Source organism: Canis aureus, chromosome 13, assembly GCF_053574225.1.
Source record: "Canis aureus isolate CA01 chromosome 13, VMU_Caureus_v.1.0, whole genome shotgun sequence".
Taxonomy (NCBI): Eukaryota; Metazoa; Chordata; class Mammalia; order Carnivora; family Canidae; genus Canis; species Canis aureus.
The window spans coordinates 47,188,648-47,203,195 of record NC_135623.1 but is presented as its reverse complement, the minus strand read 5'-3'; the positions used below and the strand labels follow the sequence as shown (position 1 = coordinate 47,203,195).

Below are 14,548 nucleotides of genomic sequence, written 5' to 3'. Positions count from 1 at the left end.
TAGTCTGATTCCAAGTCCTATACTCCTAACCACTGCTAAATACCGTCTAATAAATTATACATATTCAATATTGGACTTACAGTCAGCGAAAGACAAATACCCTATGACTCATATGTGGAATTTAAGAAACAGGGCAGATGAACATGTGGAAAGGGAAACCAAAAAAAGAGAGGAAAGCAAACCATAAGGGACTCTTTACAGTCAACTAAAGAGAACAAGTTGAGGGTTGCTAGAGGGGCAGGAGTGGGGGTGGGGTTGGGGCATGGGCTAGATGGGGATGGGCATTAAGGAGGGTACTTATGGTGAGCGCTGGGTGTTATCTGTAAGTGATGAATCACTGAGTTCTACTCCAGAAACCAATAAAGAAATAAACAAACAAATAAATATCGGACTTAGATGGGTGTTTTTGTCAATATAAAACAGACATGATCTACAGTTTCTGTAGATCATGTAGATTTGGTGCTATTTCAGTCCTTTCTAAATATTATGTAAAATTACTTAAATACTAAAACTGATGATGAATTTCCCTGCTCAGATGCCTTCAGTGAAGTTCAAGTTTCCTCACTTGGGATTTGAAGGCTGAATCTACTCTTCCAGTTTAATCTCCCAAATGTCTCCCCTTCCTTCACCTCCCTTTCTGCATTCCATGCTGCCATTAGTTGTTCCCGAACACACCCAGAGCCTCCCCTCACCCTGATCCGCTCCCTGGGCCTGGGGAGCACCCTCCATCCCTCATTACCTCAAAAACATGCTCATCTGTCTGGACTCAGCTTACATTCCCTCTTCTCTGAGATGAGCCCTCACATCTTCCAGTTTGAGGTCTCCTGCTTCCACACAACCAAACACTTTGTACTTGTATCCCAACCTATCTTTGGTCACTTAATAATGTGCCAGTGTGCCTCTCACCCAGCTTGTAGAGTACCAGGACCACATCCCTGCACTGAGTGTGTTCCTCAGTGCCTGGCGCTTGGTAGACATTCACACTTTAAAAAACTTTTTAATTTTGCAATAATTATAGACTCAGAAAGTCGCAAAAATAATACAGAGATATCTCTTGTACTCTTCACCCCAGTGGTAACATTTTAACATATTCATAGTAGGATAGGTCCATAGGTTTTTTTGATGGTTTAGCTGAATTGAATTTCTTTCCCAAAAGAGAAAGGATCTTGGTTTTACTCTTGGTTCTCTTTGTGTCTGTAACTTTGACACACCTTTCAAAACTCCTTCCTCAGCATCCTCAGCATCTCAGCCAATTTCCCACAAAATGCAACACTGTCGTCTCATTCAGCCAGATGAGGAATGCATCTGTTGTGATATGACCACTTCAAAACGCCACTGACTTGCCCTGGTTTGGAAAAAGGCCTGGGTTGCAATCAAGTAATTCACTGGATGGGTTTTTGGTGTAGCAGGATGTTATCACGCAGGGAACCAAACTATCCGTGTATTTCCAGGTCTGGACTCGGAGGCTGGAGTATTTATAAAGATTACTATGGTTCTGCAGGGTGAAGACTCGTGCTTTTTTATTTACCTGCTTTGATCTAATTTATGGTTTTATAGTTTTGTACTTTGAGACTTTAAAGTCCACAGATTTTATAGAACTATGATACCTTACAAAATACATGAGCAGACATGCAGTGTTTACTTGCAGATTGCCAAAAACCTTTGCTCTCCTCTTTTACAAATGCTTGATTTCCTGGACAAGATCAGAATACAAAGTTTCACAATAGGGTCACTGAGATGCTGTAATTGTGCTTTTTATCTGAAATTGCGAAAGCAATTTAGGATTAAGGAAACGGATTTCCCTCAGAGACAGTTCTTAGCACTCTTTTTTATATCCTTTAACCTTTTCTTAATTCATTATCCTTTTTGGAGCTCACAGCCTACTGCTTTAAAAATTTTTCCACAGTCTGATTTGAGGAGCATGAGCGGGAATGCCCTTCCTCCAAGATTCCTTCGTCAGCAGTCCAAGGGACCTAAAATCCCAAGAGTTATTCCTGTGTTCAGGACAGGGCTTTTAGGAGTGACAGGTTAGGTCACATTTCAGTGTTAGTTATCGGGAATATCTTAGGAGGGACATTTTTATCAGAATGTCTGTCCTTTGGGCAGAGAATGGCCCCAAATACAGATGCACACAGGAAACAGGGTTGGAGTGTGCTTCTCTCACAGGGCCAGGCACAGGACTCACCTGGAGATCCTGTTACAAGGCAGGTTCTGAGCCAGGGGATGTGGAGTGAGTGGTGCTTCGAGGTGACACCCAGGCTGCTGGTCACAAAACCACAGTTTGAGCGATGAGGAGGGAACTGAAACATCCAGTCTCAGAAGGAATGGGTGGAGGCATTGCTCTGGCGGAGCCCCTGGAGCCCCAGGGTGGGCTGGGGCAGAACGAAGAGACAGAGCACTCAGGGCAGTTGAGGGACAAGAAAGACCAATTTGACTCACTTAATTTTGCTTAAAGCTATTCTTCCCAGGGCAAAGAAGAGTTTGCTAGATAGATAGATGATAGATTAGATAGATAGATAGATAGATAGATAGATAGATAGATAGATAATAGATAATAGATACAGATGATAGATAGGATAGATAGATGCTCACAATTTTGTGTTTTATTTTTCTGAATTTATATTCATGTATAGATTTATTTAAAACCCATCACATACTACTATCTCCAGTGAAATCAAAATCTACTCATTGCTCCCCAGTGAAGGTGTTGGCTGGTGGTCGTTGGTGAGGCCTTTCTAAGATTATGCCTCTGTGCTTCCCAGACTGGGACACCCTTCAGCTCCCTGACAGTATGTCTGGAACAACATCCATTGGAAGATCTGGGAAGGGAAAATTGGTTTCTAGACTCCTGTACCATGGAGAAGAGAACAACAAGCAGATGAACGTCAATGGTAAGCATGCCAGGGGGTGGCATAGTAGCCTCAGGCCATGCTCTCAGGTTCTGTCCAAGGTTTTCCATTTTCTGCAAAGAGGGATAGGGCAGCTGTGGACAGGCTAAGAAACCACAGCTGAGAATGTCTGTAAGTAAGGAAGTAGGTGCTCTTTTTTTTTTTTTTTTCTTTTTAATTGTTGACTTTATCATTGCCATTTCCTCTTTCTTTAGTTCTTGCCTTCAGAGGTTATTTCTGGATTTGTTTCTATCTCACTGCTCCTGACTTCCCTTCCCTCTGTACAGATAGTAATGTGTCAGTCTGTCCTCCTTTTCTCTCATTTGATGTTGATTCTTGGTCTTGACCTTTGCCCAGCCCCATCTTGCCATCTCCTGCTGCTCTGTCCCTCACTCTTGCTTAACCCCCTAGAGAGTGGCCTTACTAATGGCAGACTTTGGGTCAGGGTCTATGCTTGCCATCACAAGGACCTGACTATCAAACTTATCTCACCAATGAGCTCCTACTACTGCTAGCTAATGTTTATTGAGACCCAACAATGAACTATTAAAAATAACCCTGTGCAGAGATAACCTGCCTCTTCTGGGCAACCTCCACTATCACCCCACCTGCCCCCAGCTCAGTGGTACCTCCCAGTGCAGGAATGGGAACCGAATTGACAGTGAGCCCCAGTGCACACTCAGGAGTGGGACTGAGATGACCAGTCCAATGGCGCTTCATCCCATAGTGGGCAGGGGATGCATTACTTGGCTCTCTAGTGCCTGGAATTTTCCAAATGACTGTATGACTCCAAATCAGTTTTGGTTTATTTTGCAATATGGCTCCTTTCCAATTACCCCTCATCCCGATCCTTCAAGAGGGACGCCTTACAAAGTCTGAATAAGGGTTTCTTTCCTTGCCATAGTGTTGCCAGAAGCCCTTCATTCTTATTTATTTATTCATTTCATTAACCAGAAAACTGTAAGTCAAGATTTTAAAATTGGTATATAATGTTTTTAAAATGTTTTCTTGCTGAGTGAAGTAAGTCAATCGGAGAAGGACAAACATTATATGTTCTCATTATTTTGGGGAATATAAATAATAGTGAAAGGGAATATAAGGGAAGGGAGAAGAAATGTGTGGGAAATATCAGAAAGGGAGACAGACCGTGAAGACTGCTAACTCTGGGAAACGAACTAGGGGTGGTAGAAGGGGAGGAGGGCAGGGGTTGGGAGTGAATGGGTGACGGGCACTGGGGGTTATTCTGTATGTTAGTAAATTGAACACCAATAAAAAATAAAAAAAATAAAATAAAATAAAAATAAATCTATTCAGGGGAAATATGAACCTATAAAATGTGGTTTGAAGTCTGACTTTTCACGTATCCAGGTTTCTCCATTTATTAACAATAAAACCTTGGATAAATTAAAAAAAATAAAAATAAAATGTTTTCTTGGGCTCTAAGTCAAGGATGAAGGTAAGAATATAGTAGTAAAGGAGGGAACCTCTTGCCTGTGGATGGCTGTGTAAGTGCCTCTCTCCAAAGAACAGAAAGATGCTTTCTAAAGTGATTGCTTGGAAGAGAAGGAAGTTGTAGATTATGTGCTTGAGTGCAGTGTTTTTTCCTTTCTTTTTTTTGTTTTTTTTTTTGTTGTTTTGTTTTGTTTTGTTTTGTTTTTTCCTTTCATGACTTGAGTCAGCCAGTGTACCAAGCCACACTGAATGCATGCCCCTCTGGGAATGTTTAATTGTCTTGCTGCCTCTCTGGTATTTTGTTCCTAGTAATCTACTCCAGATAGAAGAAAAATATTCAGTGAGGCCATAGATTGCTCAGGCCAGTGCATTTGGGGACAGAGAGAGCTCATCGGGTGATGTAAAGAGGGTGATGACAGACCTTAGCATCAGGAGAACTGGTTGTTCCATTAGGTTATTTGTTTCTTTAGTCCATGATAAGTTATCAGAGTTTAATTACAAAGGATTTTATAAATATCTACACATAGCAACCACCTGAATCTTTGGTGCAAGGATGGTAATTGGTGGCCCTGCTAAAATAGGAAATAAAACAAATGTACAGTTCAATCTAGAGTCAATTAATATCATAGGAGAATTGGTAAGAAGACTGTCTGGTATTATTATTCCCAGTTTTATTCCTACTCCCAGGAAAAAGAGGCCAAACTTGTATTTCTGGAATTCTCATCTAGTAACTTAGGTGTGGAAGGAGAAGGAGGGTCAGACACAGAGTTTGGGAAGTGATGAGGGGGATGAGTTTGGGGCAGGGTAGGAGAGATGTTGGATGGGGACCCAGGGAAGGAGACACAGGAGGTTGAGAGGTGGCTGACCCCTAGCTTTAATAGCTCATACACAGAAGTATAAGTTATAAATCAAGCTCACAGGTGGCTAATAAAATAGTTGCATCCTCTAGTCTTCATGGGCTGAATCCATAAGGACTTGGAAGGCCAGGTTTGAATTATAGAATGATCAGATTCCTCAGAGATACTTGCCAGAACATTGTGACCCACTGCCAGGCTCTGGTTTCCCAGCTTCTTTCATCCTATGTCCTTCTCGCACCACACCATGAGGGTTCTCAGCTGCCTTGGCCTCAAGCACAAGTTCTGATCACATCCCCCACACCTCAACCTCCTGACAAACAGGTATCTCTCGGCCAACCCTTGGGCCGCAGCATGCATAAACTGGGGACGTGTTTCTTCCTTAGGAGTTTGAACTCAGGGAAGAGGCCCAGCAAGTGAGCTTGGGTTCAGTCTATAAGAAGGAGATGTGGTGAGGGTTCCGAGTAGGCACATCCCCTTGGCATCTTGGCCCTCCTGTGGAGGGAGATGCAGGTGGACGAGGCCCTCTTGCCCAGGTCCAAGGCTAGTCCTAAGTGTAGAACTGTCCAGTGTTCCCACAAAGAACATCTTTAAAAGGAACAGGCAAATAGTCAAGCTATGGCTTTGGAGGTTGAAAGACCCCAGGTCCACTCTTGTCTGGGAAGTTTTGGAGTCACTTGTCTTTGAGGGGACCATGATGCACTGGACACAGACATCTCAACAGTCATCCATGTGGACTGAAATGGAGAGACTTTCCTTCTCTCCTTTTTCTAGGGGCAGAAAATATTCCAGTTGACCCAGAGCCTGAAATAGGACCTCCAAACAGAACAGAGAGAATTGCTCAATCTCCCTGGCTGGTGGAGAGCCATATTTTAATTTGATTTAGAAAAATAAAGTCAAACGACACATCCTGTACTTCATCTTAGTGTGGTACATACATGGGTAATAATAAACACACAAGCCACATTATCCAGCTTCTGAATCCTTAGCATGCTCTCCTATACCTGCTGTCTTTCCAGTTTATGTATTTCCCTTTGTATTTCTCTTCTGCATTATAAACCCCTTGAATGCATGAAGTGACTTATTCATCATTGGATTCTAGCTGAATCCATCACAGTGCTATGCATGCACACATCAGATACTCAATAACTCATTTGTTGAGTGGAACAGAATGTTTCAGAAGTATTAAAAATGAGTGGCTAAGGACATATTACTTTATTCCAATGTTTCTTGGAACTAGTGATTTTTTTTCTATTTCTGTATTAATTTAGATGAGGCATTCATTAAGCTTTCTTTTTAAAGTAAGTAAATAAGCATGATCCTTTAAAACATTTTATAAATGCTTAGTTTCCAAAAAGAATTCTTGGTAAATTCCTGTGATATGTAATTTTTCTTAAATAAAGTGAAATTCAAACAGAATTACGATAAAGTTGTAGGAAAGCTAATAGCAACAACAGTTTCTGACATTTTTTTGTTCCTTGTAGTTTCAAAATAGATTATTTTTCCTTTTTGGGACTTTGTGGTGCATGAGCACCCTTAATAAGAGATTGCATGTAGAAAAGTACCATTATCTAGTACAAAATTTGAGAGCATAAGTCATGACTGGAGAACCAGTATTTTGTAAGGATACTTTACAGTTACTTTTAGGCAATGTTTATAAAAGGCCTAACAAACTTGACCCTGACTTGGCAAAATCAGTCAATGATGGTTTGAATTAAGCAACCAGCTGGGGCTCTGGGGTCCTGGCCCAGCGGCTAAACTGCTGAGGCCACACTGCTTGGTTTTGCCAGACAGTCTACCATTGGGTTTGTACATAGAAATATGACCTCCTTGACTTTATAGATACACCAACCAGGCTTCTCTTACATAAGATAACATGTAAATATATTTTCTGATTAAAATGGTTATTTACCTAAGGGTTGCACACACTACTCTTTCACAGTTACTGAGCATATGGGATGGTAGCCAATATTCTTAACATCCAGTAACAAGATCACCAACCCATCAGAACAGAAGAGACCCGAGTTGGGACAAGAACATGAGTTTTCCCTGGCCATTCCCAAAGGTACTACAACCACCTGAATTCTCCACTCCTTCCCTCAGTGAGATCCCACGTCAACCCAAGAGCATGACCACCATAGCTTCCCAGCTCTAACCTGGAAAACAAGCAGAGCAGATATTTTAAAATTCTGTCCCAGGATGCTACAGGCCCAGCTGCAGGTGGCAATGATTCTAGCTTCTAGGACGAAAGACCAAAAGGAAGAAATGGGAGGGGGCAAGGGAGTAAACAACAGGGGTGAGGTGACACACTCACACTTCACCCCACTCCCTGAACTGAAACCTGTCTAGTGCACAGGGAAGAATGGGAGCAATTTGCCGAGAAGGTGATGAGCTCCTGCAGATGTTTCTCAGCTTCCAGATGTGGACAGTCACCACCAGGTGGAATGGATGCCATCAGCACACTCCCCATCTGTCCCTGCTCTGTAGCCTGGGAGCTCTGTCACTGTGACTAGCTGTGTTGGCACGGGCCCTGGTGCACTGGCCAGGAGGCTGTGCCAGAGACTAGGGAAGGTCAGGCCCACGTTGAATAGCACCCCGGCTCGCAGCCCTTTGTCCTCAGCTCTTTCTGGGCACACAATCCCAGACACCTAAATGAATGCCGTGTCACCTCATCATAAGCACTTCAAATTTATTGTACCATTTATTGAGTGCCTTTTTCTCTTCCATTGAGAAAACTCGTCTGAAAGACTATGAAGTCTCACAGTGAATTCAAATGGGAAAAAGGATACAGATTGACTGGTGTTAAGCAGGATTGTGTGAAATGAACAGCCCTGCTTTGCATAGAAAAATCTCTAAGATCAAAAGAAGAGTGGATTTTCAAGAGAAAGATGGGTTTTCAAGATCTGACTGTGCCCGTTGTACTACGTGTTTTCATTCTGGGAAAAAGAAAGCATTTACAGCTTACTATTTATTTTAAACTAAAGCAACTGCTTTTGCTAATTCTACAGCTTGCTCTTTTTTGTGTGTGTGTGAAGTATAGGGACCAAGCACAGACAATAATGATGAAAAAGCTGACTTCAAATGACATTTTGTATGCAATTTTTAATGAAGCAATCCGTGCAAACATTTTTTTTTTCTTCAACATTAGGAGGAAAGAAAACGACCACACTTGAGTGCCTGGTGGAAAAACAGAAAATGCTTTCTCATTGCAACCAGATTTCAAAGCAGTGGAGTGTAGGGAGGCAGGGCCCAGGCCCTTAGTATTCCTCGGGATTGCTTGATTGCAAGTCTCGCAAATATGAATCAATTATGTTAGGAGGCACACCTTGCAAGAGGAGCCTGCAGAAGGAAAGGCCACCTAGAGAGGACAGAGAGGAAAAGGCAAAGTCAAAACCGTCTACACGAAAGATTATTCAGATACTACTTCCTGACTAGCTGCCTAGAAATGTGACTAATTACGTTCCAGTTAGTTACAAGATTCATTCAGTCCCTGCTTGGAAACCTTCTGGGTTTAGTACATTTAAAATTTAAAGCGCTTGGCAATGGGAGGAAAAGCAAGTTCCCAGCAGACCCATGGCAGTTTTTTGTTCCCTGCTATTATTCAGTCTTAGTTGAAATTCCTGACTGGTTGGAAAGTAGTATCTATTGGTCTTGGAGAGGTTTTGGGATTCTTCTACAGATGATTTAAGCCTCCTGACTGAATAGTAGAATAAAGACAAGCCATGTTACGAATCAGCAGGAAGAGCTGTTCCCTGTTTGTTAATGTTCTTTTTGTTGTTGTTGTTTTACATTTTATTTATTTATTTCAGAGAGGGAGCTCATCAACGGAGGAGCAGGGGGAAGGGCTGAGGGAGAGAGAGAGCATCTCAAGCCGACTCTGCACTGAGGGGGAGCAGATGTGGGCTCCATCTCATTCTCACGACCCTGAGACCATGACCTGAGCAGAAATCGGGAGACAGACGCTTAACTGAGCCATTCAGGCGCCCCTTGTTGATGTCCTTTTTAATTAAGCACAAAGACTTCCTATTCAAGTATATTAGAGGAGAAAATAGGGACCACTCCTTTAACTGTGGCTATTTATACCCTGTCAAAAGTGCAAAAATTGGAAAGATTTTGTTAAAAAGAGTAAAACCCATCCAGTATCTTCTGAAGGTGAAACACCTACTGATATTTCAAACTTATCTTCCATGTTTCTGAATTATATTTAAAAAATAAAAGTACCCCTCACCAGAGAAAAACCAGAAAAATTCATGGTCCTTTACAGAAGTGGTTCACTACTTGCTAATAAATTCACGTCCAGGCAAAAACAGCATGCCATTTGAACATTCTTAAAACTTATTTAATGCAAATTTGGGAAAGTCATTCTCCTTTTTTTAAAAAAAAAAATTCAAGTCACATATAGGTATAAATGATGCCACTTATGTACATGTCCATTCCTTGATGCAAAGCGTTCAGAATGCTTGGGTATCATTTTCATCTACATTAAATGCTTTAATTCATGCTCTACTGCATTCAACAACTTGCTTCATGTCAACGGGAGATTGCTGCGATGAATAAGTACTAGCTGTTAATTTCAAGATACTTAAATACAAATTAAAACTACAAAGTTAGAGATTTTAAATTGTCTATTTTCATTGGATTACATAATGAAAATCATGCCATACTCCACAGGCTTTGTATGGCTTATGACAGTCATAAGCTTCATATGCCAAAACCATATGAAAGCTTACCTTAGATGATAATATACATTCAAAAATCCTTACTGTGCTACAACTAAGGGAAAGAGAGAGAGAGAAAGAGAGAGAGAGAGAGAAGTTGTAAGCATTAATAAAGTGCTAAAACCAAAGTTGAGTACTTGTTGGATGAAATTATAGTCATAATTATGATGAGGTGATGTCATTAATCCTTAGTCATGTGAAAGATGTAGGAAAGTAGAAGCGCATGGAATGAAGGGCAGGGATCCAGTCACTTCAAAAGGATCATTAATATGTAAAACATTTATTAATATGCACAACCACTTTGCCTGAACGAGTGGCAAAGCCAATCTGATTGTACAGTGAATATTTATGGTAAGAGCTTCCAAACCATCAGCTTAAAAAAAAAAAAAACCTACAACATATATATATTGTGTTTTTCAACAAAAGAAAAACAGAGACAATAGACAAAGCATTAGTGTACATATATATATGTTGGAATTCTAAAAGGCAAAATTATCAAGTAGATATAATATTAGAATAGCGTACTCTGTAACTGTATTCTGAACTGATTGTATATAACTGATGTAAATAAACACAAGGCTTAAACAAACTTAGGCTAGAAAGTAACTATATGTATAATCTATGAAACTTTAAAGAAGGAGCCCTAATTCTGTCATCTTTTGCAAGCTGATATTATCTCTGGGAACTGTAAACTCAGGCACAGATTTACATCATCAGAGTTTACATCACGTTGCTTACCCAGGCCCAAAGAACTTCATTCATTCTTCCAAATGGGGGCCCATTATATATATAGGATAGGACTCGGTTATTGCTTAATACACTAGTAATGGAGCCTGGAATTTTCTTTCAAGTTCATAAATATATGAAACAATTTTGATACTATGAAAATATCCAAAGTGTCCAACAGATAAATGGGTAGACAGAAATTCTACTGGTAAATTTTTCACTGGAAATTTTATACAGGAAAGCTCCAGAATATTGGATCCAAGTATCCCAAATAATTCTTATTTGTGTCCTCTCTCCATCAAAAATGTCCAGGATACTTTTTCTACAACTCGCAATTTAAAAACATTCAGTCTTCTGAATTTTAACATGAATCTCAGGAGACTACAGTGGAAACTATCTTAAAGGAAGATCATATTTCTCTACATTTGAAAAATGAAACTATCAAAGAAATGTTACTGATTACTAAGGTCTGATAACCTGATGTCTACAGTGAGGTCATCTTCAAATGTAGCTCCCTGGCTTTACTTATGGGGGCGTGGGGTATGGTACTTAGCTTTCTGACAAAACATACTGTCTACATTAATTAATATCCTTGAATAATTTGGCCTTCCTGTTCATGGCATAAACAGTGTATGCCATGAGCGGCTAAGAAATACAATGAAAAGCAAATGAGAAAGTCAAGCTTTACATGCAAAGTGCGATTTCATGTAAGAGGAATGGAACAGAAAGTAGAAATATCCAGTGGGATATGAACTTTTAAAACCTGTTGCTGCCCCTCCAGGAAGACTGGTTGTCCAGGGGTATTTACTCCTTGATATATCACTGTAGAATTAGAATATTTGTACCAGTATTTATTTATTCTCGGATGACATTCTTACCTTTTTTTTTTTTTTCACAGCTTAACTTGATTCAAGTCACCTATTATTATCAGATAACAATCTGATGATAAACAATCTTGACTTTACTCTTAGGACCAAAAGTTTTCACCAGTATATCACAGTTGCTACCTTAATATGAACTTACATCTACGGTACATTAATTATATTATTAAATGCAATTACTATACAACTTACTATACAATTACTATAAAGGATAGGTCATCCATATGTACAATATTACTGGCTTCTATGGAAGACCCCAAATGTTGAACCATTTATGAACTAATCATTTTATATCTTTAGCAACATTCTTTATTTTCAAAGCATGCAGAAGTGGTACTGAGTTTTCATTGTTGTTTTTTTTAATCGGATATTGAGATATAAGTACCAACAATACCTTGAAAATAAGTCTAGGAGTCGAGAAACCAAATATATTTGCAACTGTTAACTTAGCCTGTGTTTAGAGCTAGTAAACAGCTAAAACGATATTTAAACTTGTAAATACTATCTCAATAGTCATATTTGACATTTTCTAAGGATATTGTTGTCTTATACTTGAGAGAAAAAAAGCAAAAAAATTTTCCTCTTATTCAGTTATGAATCTACTATGCTGTATTACTTGGTGGACAGAAATCATAGCAAAAGGAATACTTTTTTTAAAGTTCGAAAAGAACATTTTTTCAAGAAGTATATTTATATTAGAGTCAGGACTAAAACCTCTTTTTTAAAAAAATATTAATACCTTAAGTATTTGCTATGTTTTTTTCTAAATAGATATTTACAAAGTTGTATTTCTGATTTGGGGATCATAATTTCTTCATTACAGAGAGGTAAAAAAAAAGATTTTGGTTATCACAGAAAAGCAATATAAGAAAAAGAGAAAAGGCATTTATTTGCATCATGTCACACATTATCTCGTAACAGTGACTCTGACATCTGTAGGAGTTCCCATGGCCCAAAGTAGGTTCTGATTGTTGAGATAATTTTATACTTCAGTATAAAAATTATACACAATTACTAGAAAAACTGATTCAGATGACAGGTCATTCTGAGACTTTCCTACCACATAAATCCTTACATGTTTTCTTGGTTTATATGAGTTGCAACACTTCTAAAAACTGGTATAAATGAAATGCATACTTATAAATGGAAATCCTCTAATGAGATTTTTAAAGCAATTGATTATAATAGGGATATGCTGTATTCTATACATGCAATAGTAAACACTAAATTAGCAAACTTACCCATATAAATATATATATTAGAAGTTTCACAAAATAGTCAACTAATTAAAAATAGTATAAATTCCTTAATTGCCGTTTCATTAGATGAACTTTTGCACTAGTTTTTTTTAAAGTGGATTATATCACCAGAGTCATATCCCCCTGTCTTTATTCGTTCCCACTGTGCTATACATATACTAGAATTCCACTGAAATTACTATTCCTTTAGTTAACAAGAATTGCAAGTGATGAGAGAATAAGTCTACTTAAATAAATTAGAGTGAATGCAAACTGTAATAACGTCTTCTCTCCCCTCCCTTTGCCATCTCCAGACATTTTAGCAAACAATTTGGATTTTGCAGTAAGGGCAATAATTAAATGGTTTTCTCTCATTTTAGTCTATACATGAGATCTTTGATGTCATACCTTTCACCTCCAGTTTGCATTCGATCTCCACTGTCCCAAGGTCATTGACTGCTTTGCAGCAGTAAGTGCCTCCATCATAGGGGCTGGGCTTGCGAATCTCCAAAGTACAGACCCCTTGGTTGCTGAACATCCTGTACCTTGGATCATCCACAATAGCAACTTTATTTTTCATCCAGGTTATTTTGGGCTGAAGAATGAAGTAAATAGGTCAAAACATATTGGTACCTAGCATAATAATAGACTATTTAAGCCAGTGACCAGATTTTAAAGCATGTCTTAGAAAGAAAGTACATCTCAGATGAATCCACATCTACTTGAGCACGGTTCCTCTCAAATTAAATTCTACTTAGTGCTTGGTAAGAAGGCAATGAAGAGCTCTGAAGAGGCAAGCCAGACTTGTTCAGAGGACAGCGCTGGGGCTCTCTTCCCAAACAGATTCTGACGCCTCCCAATCTGATCTACAGGTCCCTGAGCTCCATTCATCCAGGAGAGTGTATGTTGCTGGGCATTTTTCAGAGAATCCCAATAAGGTGTCAGAACTGTCTGCTTTTCTTCACTTCCCTTTCCTGACATTCTTTTCTAATTCTTTATGGGCTGCTTATTCCTCCCCACCATTTCATCTCTCCCCGAACATCTCTATTCGTCATCTGGTGGAATGGGTCCACTTCCCATAATGCAAGATCAGTAATGACCAGTCACCCAGGAAGCCGACTCTCCTCTCCTTGGCCTCTGCATTATAGTCAATACCCTTGTTCCCCACTCCCACCATACTGCCTTCTCCTCCCTTAGGTAAATGCACACTCTCCACATTCTCTGTTCTACCTCTTACCTACTTTTGTGTTGCTCAGCCCCTAGAAACCTGCTTCTGTGTCTCCTTCATACCATCTTCTTCCTCCTTTTAGATGGGACCACTCACTGAGGCTTATACCTTGGACTTTGGCTTTCTGCTCACTCCTAAGCTCTAGTGAACGTCTCTCTTCCCTCCTGGCCATTCCCATTTGGATATACTGATGTCACCTGAACTCAACAGGAATTCAGGATCCTCCTCTTGTCCTCAGTATAACTTCTCCCTTGCCCCCTTGACTCCCACTCATGGTATACACGGGAAAATTACTACTTTGCAATTTTTCCAAATTCTAGGGCACTTTTCCCACAGTGCCACCCAGGAATCGATATCTCTATGGGCAACATTCATCAACTGGTTGTTCTTTCCAAATGCCAACAAGAAACCTTAAAACCCTTCTGAATTTCTTCAATCGGATGCAATTCCTTCCTTCCTAGGACTCTGTACCTTATTCCAGCATATCTTCAATTCTGCCTTGCATTATAATATCATCATTTACTTCAATCTGTTTCAGAAGATTTGATGAATTAATATTACAA

At 39.6% G+C, this 14,548-nt stretch overlaps 1 protein-coding gene and 1 long non-coding RNA gene across 13 annotated transcripts in view; one reads left to right on the top strand and one right to left on the bottom strand.

Moving 5' to 3' along the window:
• Positions 1-1,717: 1,717 nt before the first annotated feature.
• LOC144282435 (uncharacterized) lies at positions 1,718-9,345 on the top strand. Its single transcript, XR_013350873.1, has 3 exons — positions 1,718-2,027; positions 2,763-2,891; positions 9,004-9,345. It is a non-coding gene; the product is annotated as an uncharacterized LOC144282435 (long non-coding RNA).
• Positions 8,277-14,548, bottom strand: part of MYBPC1 (myosin binding protein C1) — an 84,556-nt gene continuing 78,284 nt past the window's right edge. For 7 of the 12 annotated variants that reach the window (XM_077846057.1, XM_077846063.1, XM_077846060.1 and 4 more), the window contains 2 exons: positions 13,166-13,352; positions 8,277-8,552 (listed from right to left, as the gene is read on the bottom strand). In XM_077846057.1, the coding sequence (XP_077702183.1) occupies positions 8,452-8,552; positions 13,166-13,352 (288 nt within the window). In that variant the 3' untranslated portion in view covers positions 8,277-8,451. Of the gene's footprint in view, positions 8,553-9,924; positions 9,968-11,392; positions 11,461-13,165; positions 13,353-14,548 lie in introns of all 12 variants that reach the window. The other 5 variants (XM_077846059.1, XM_077846058.1, XM_077846069.1 and 2 more) reach the window with 5 other exon arrangements.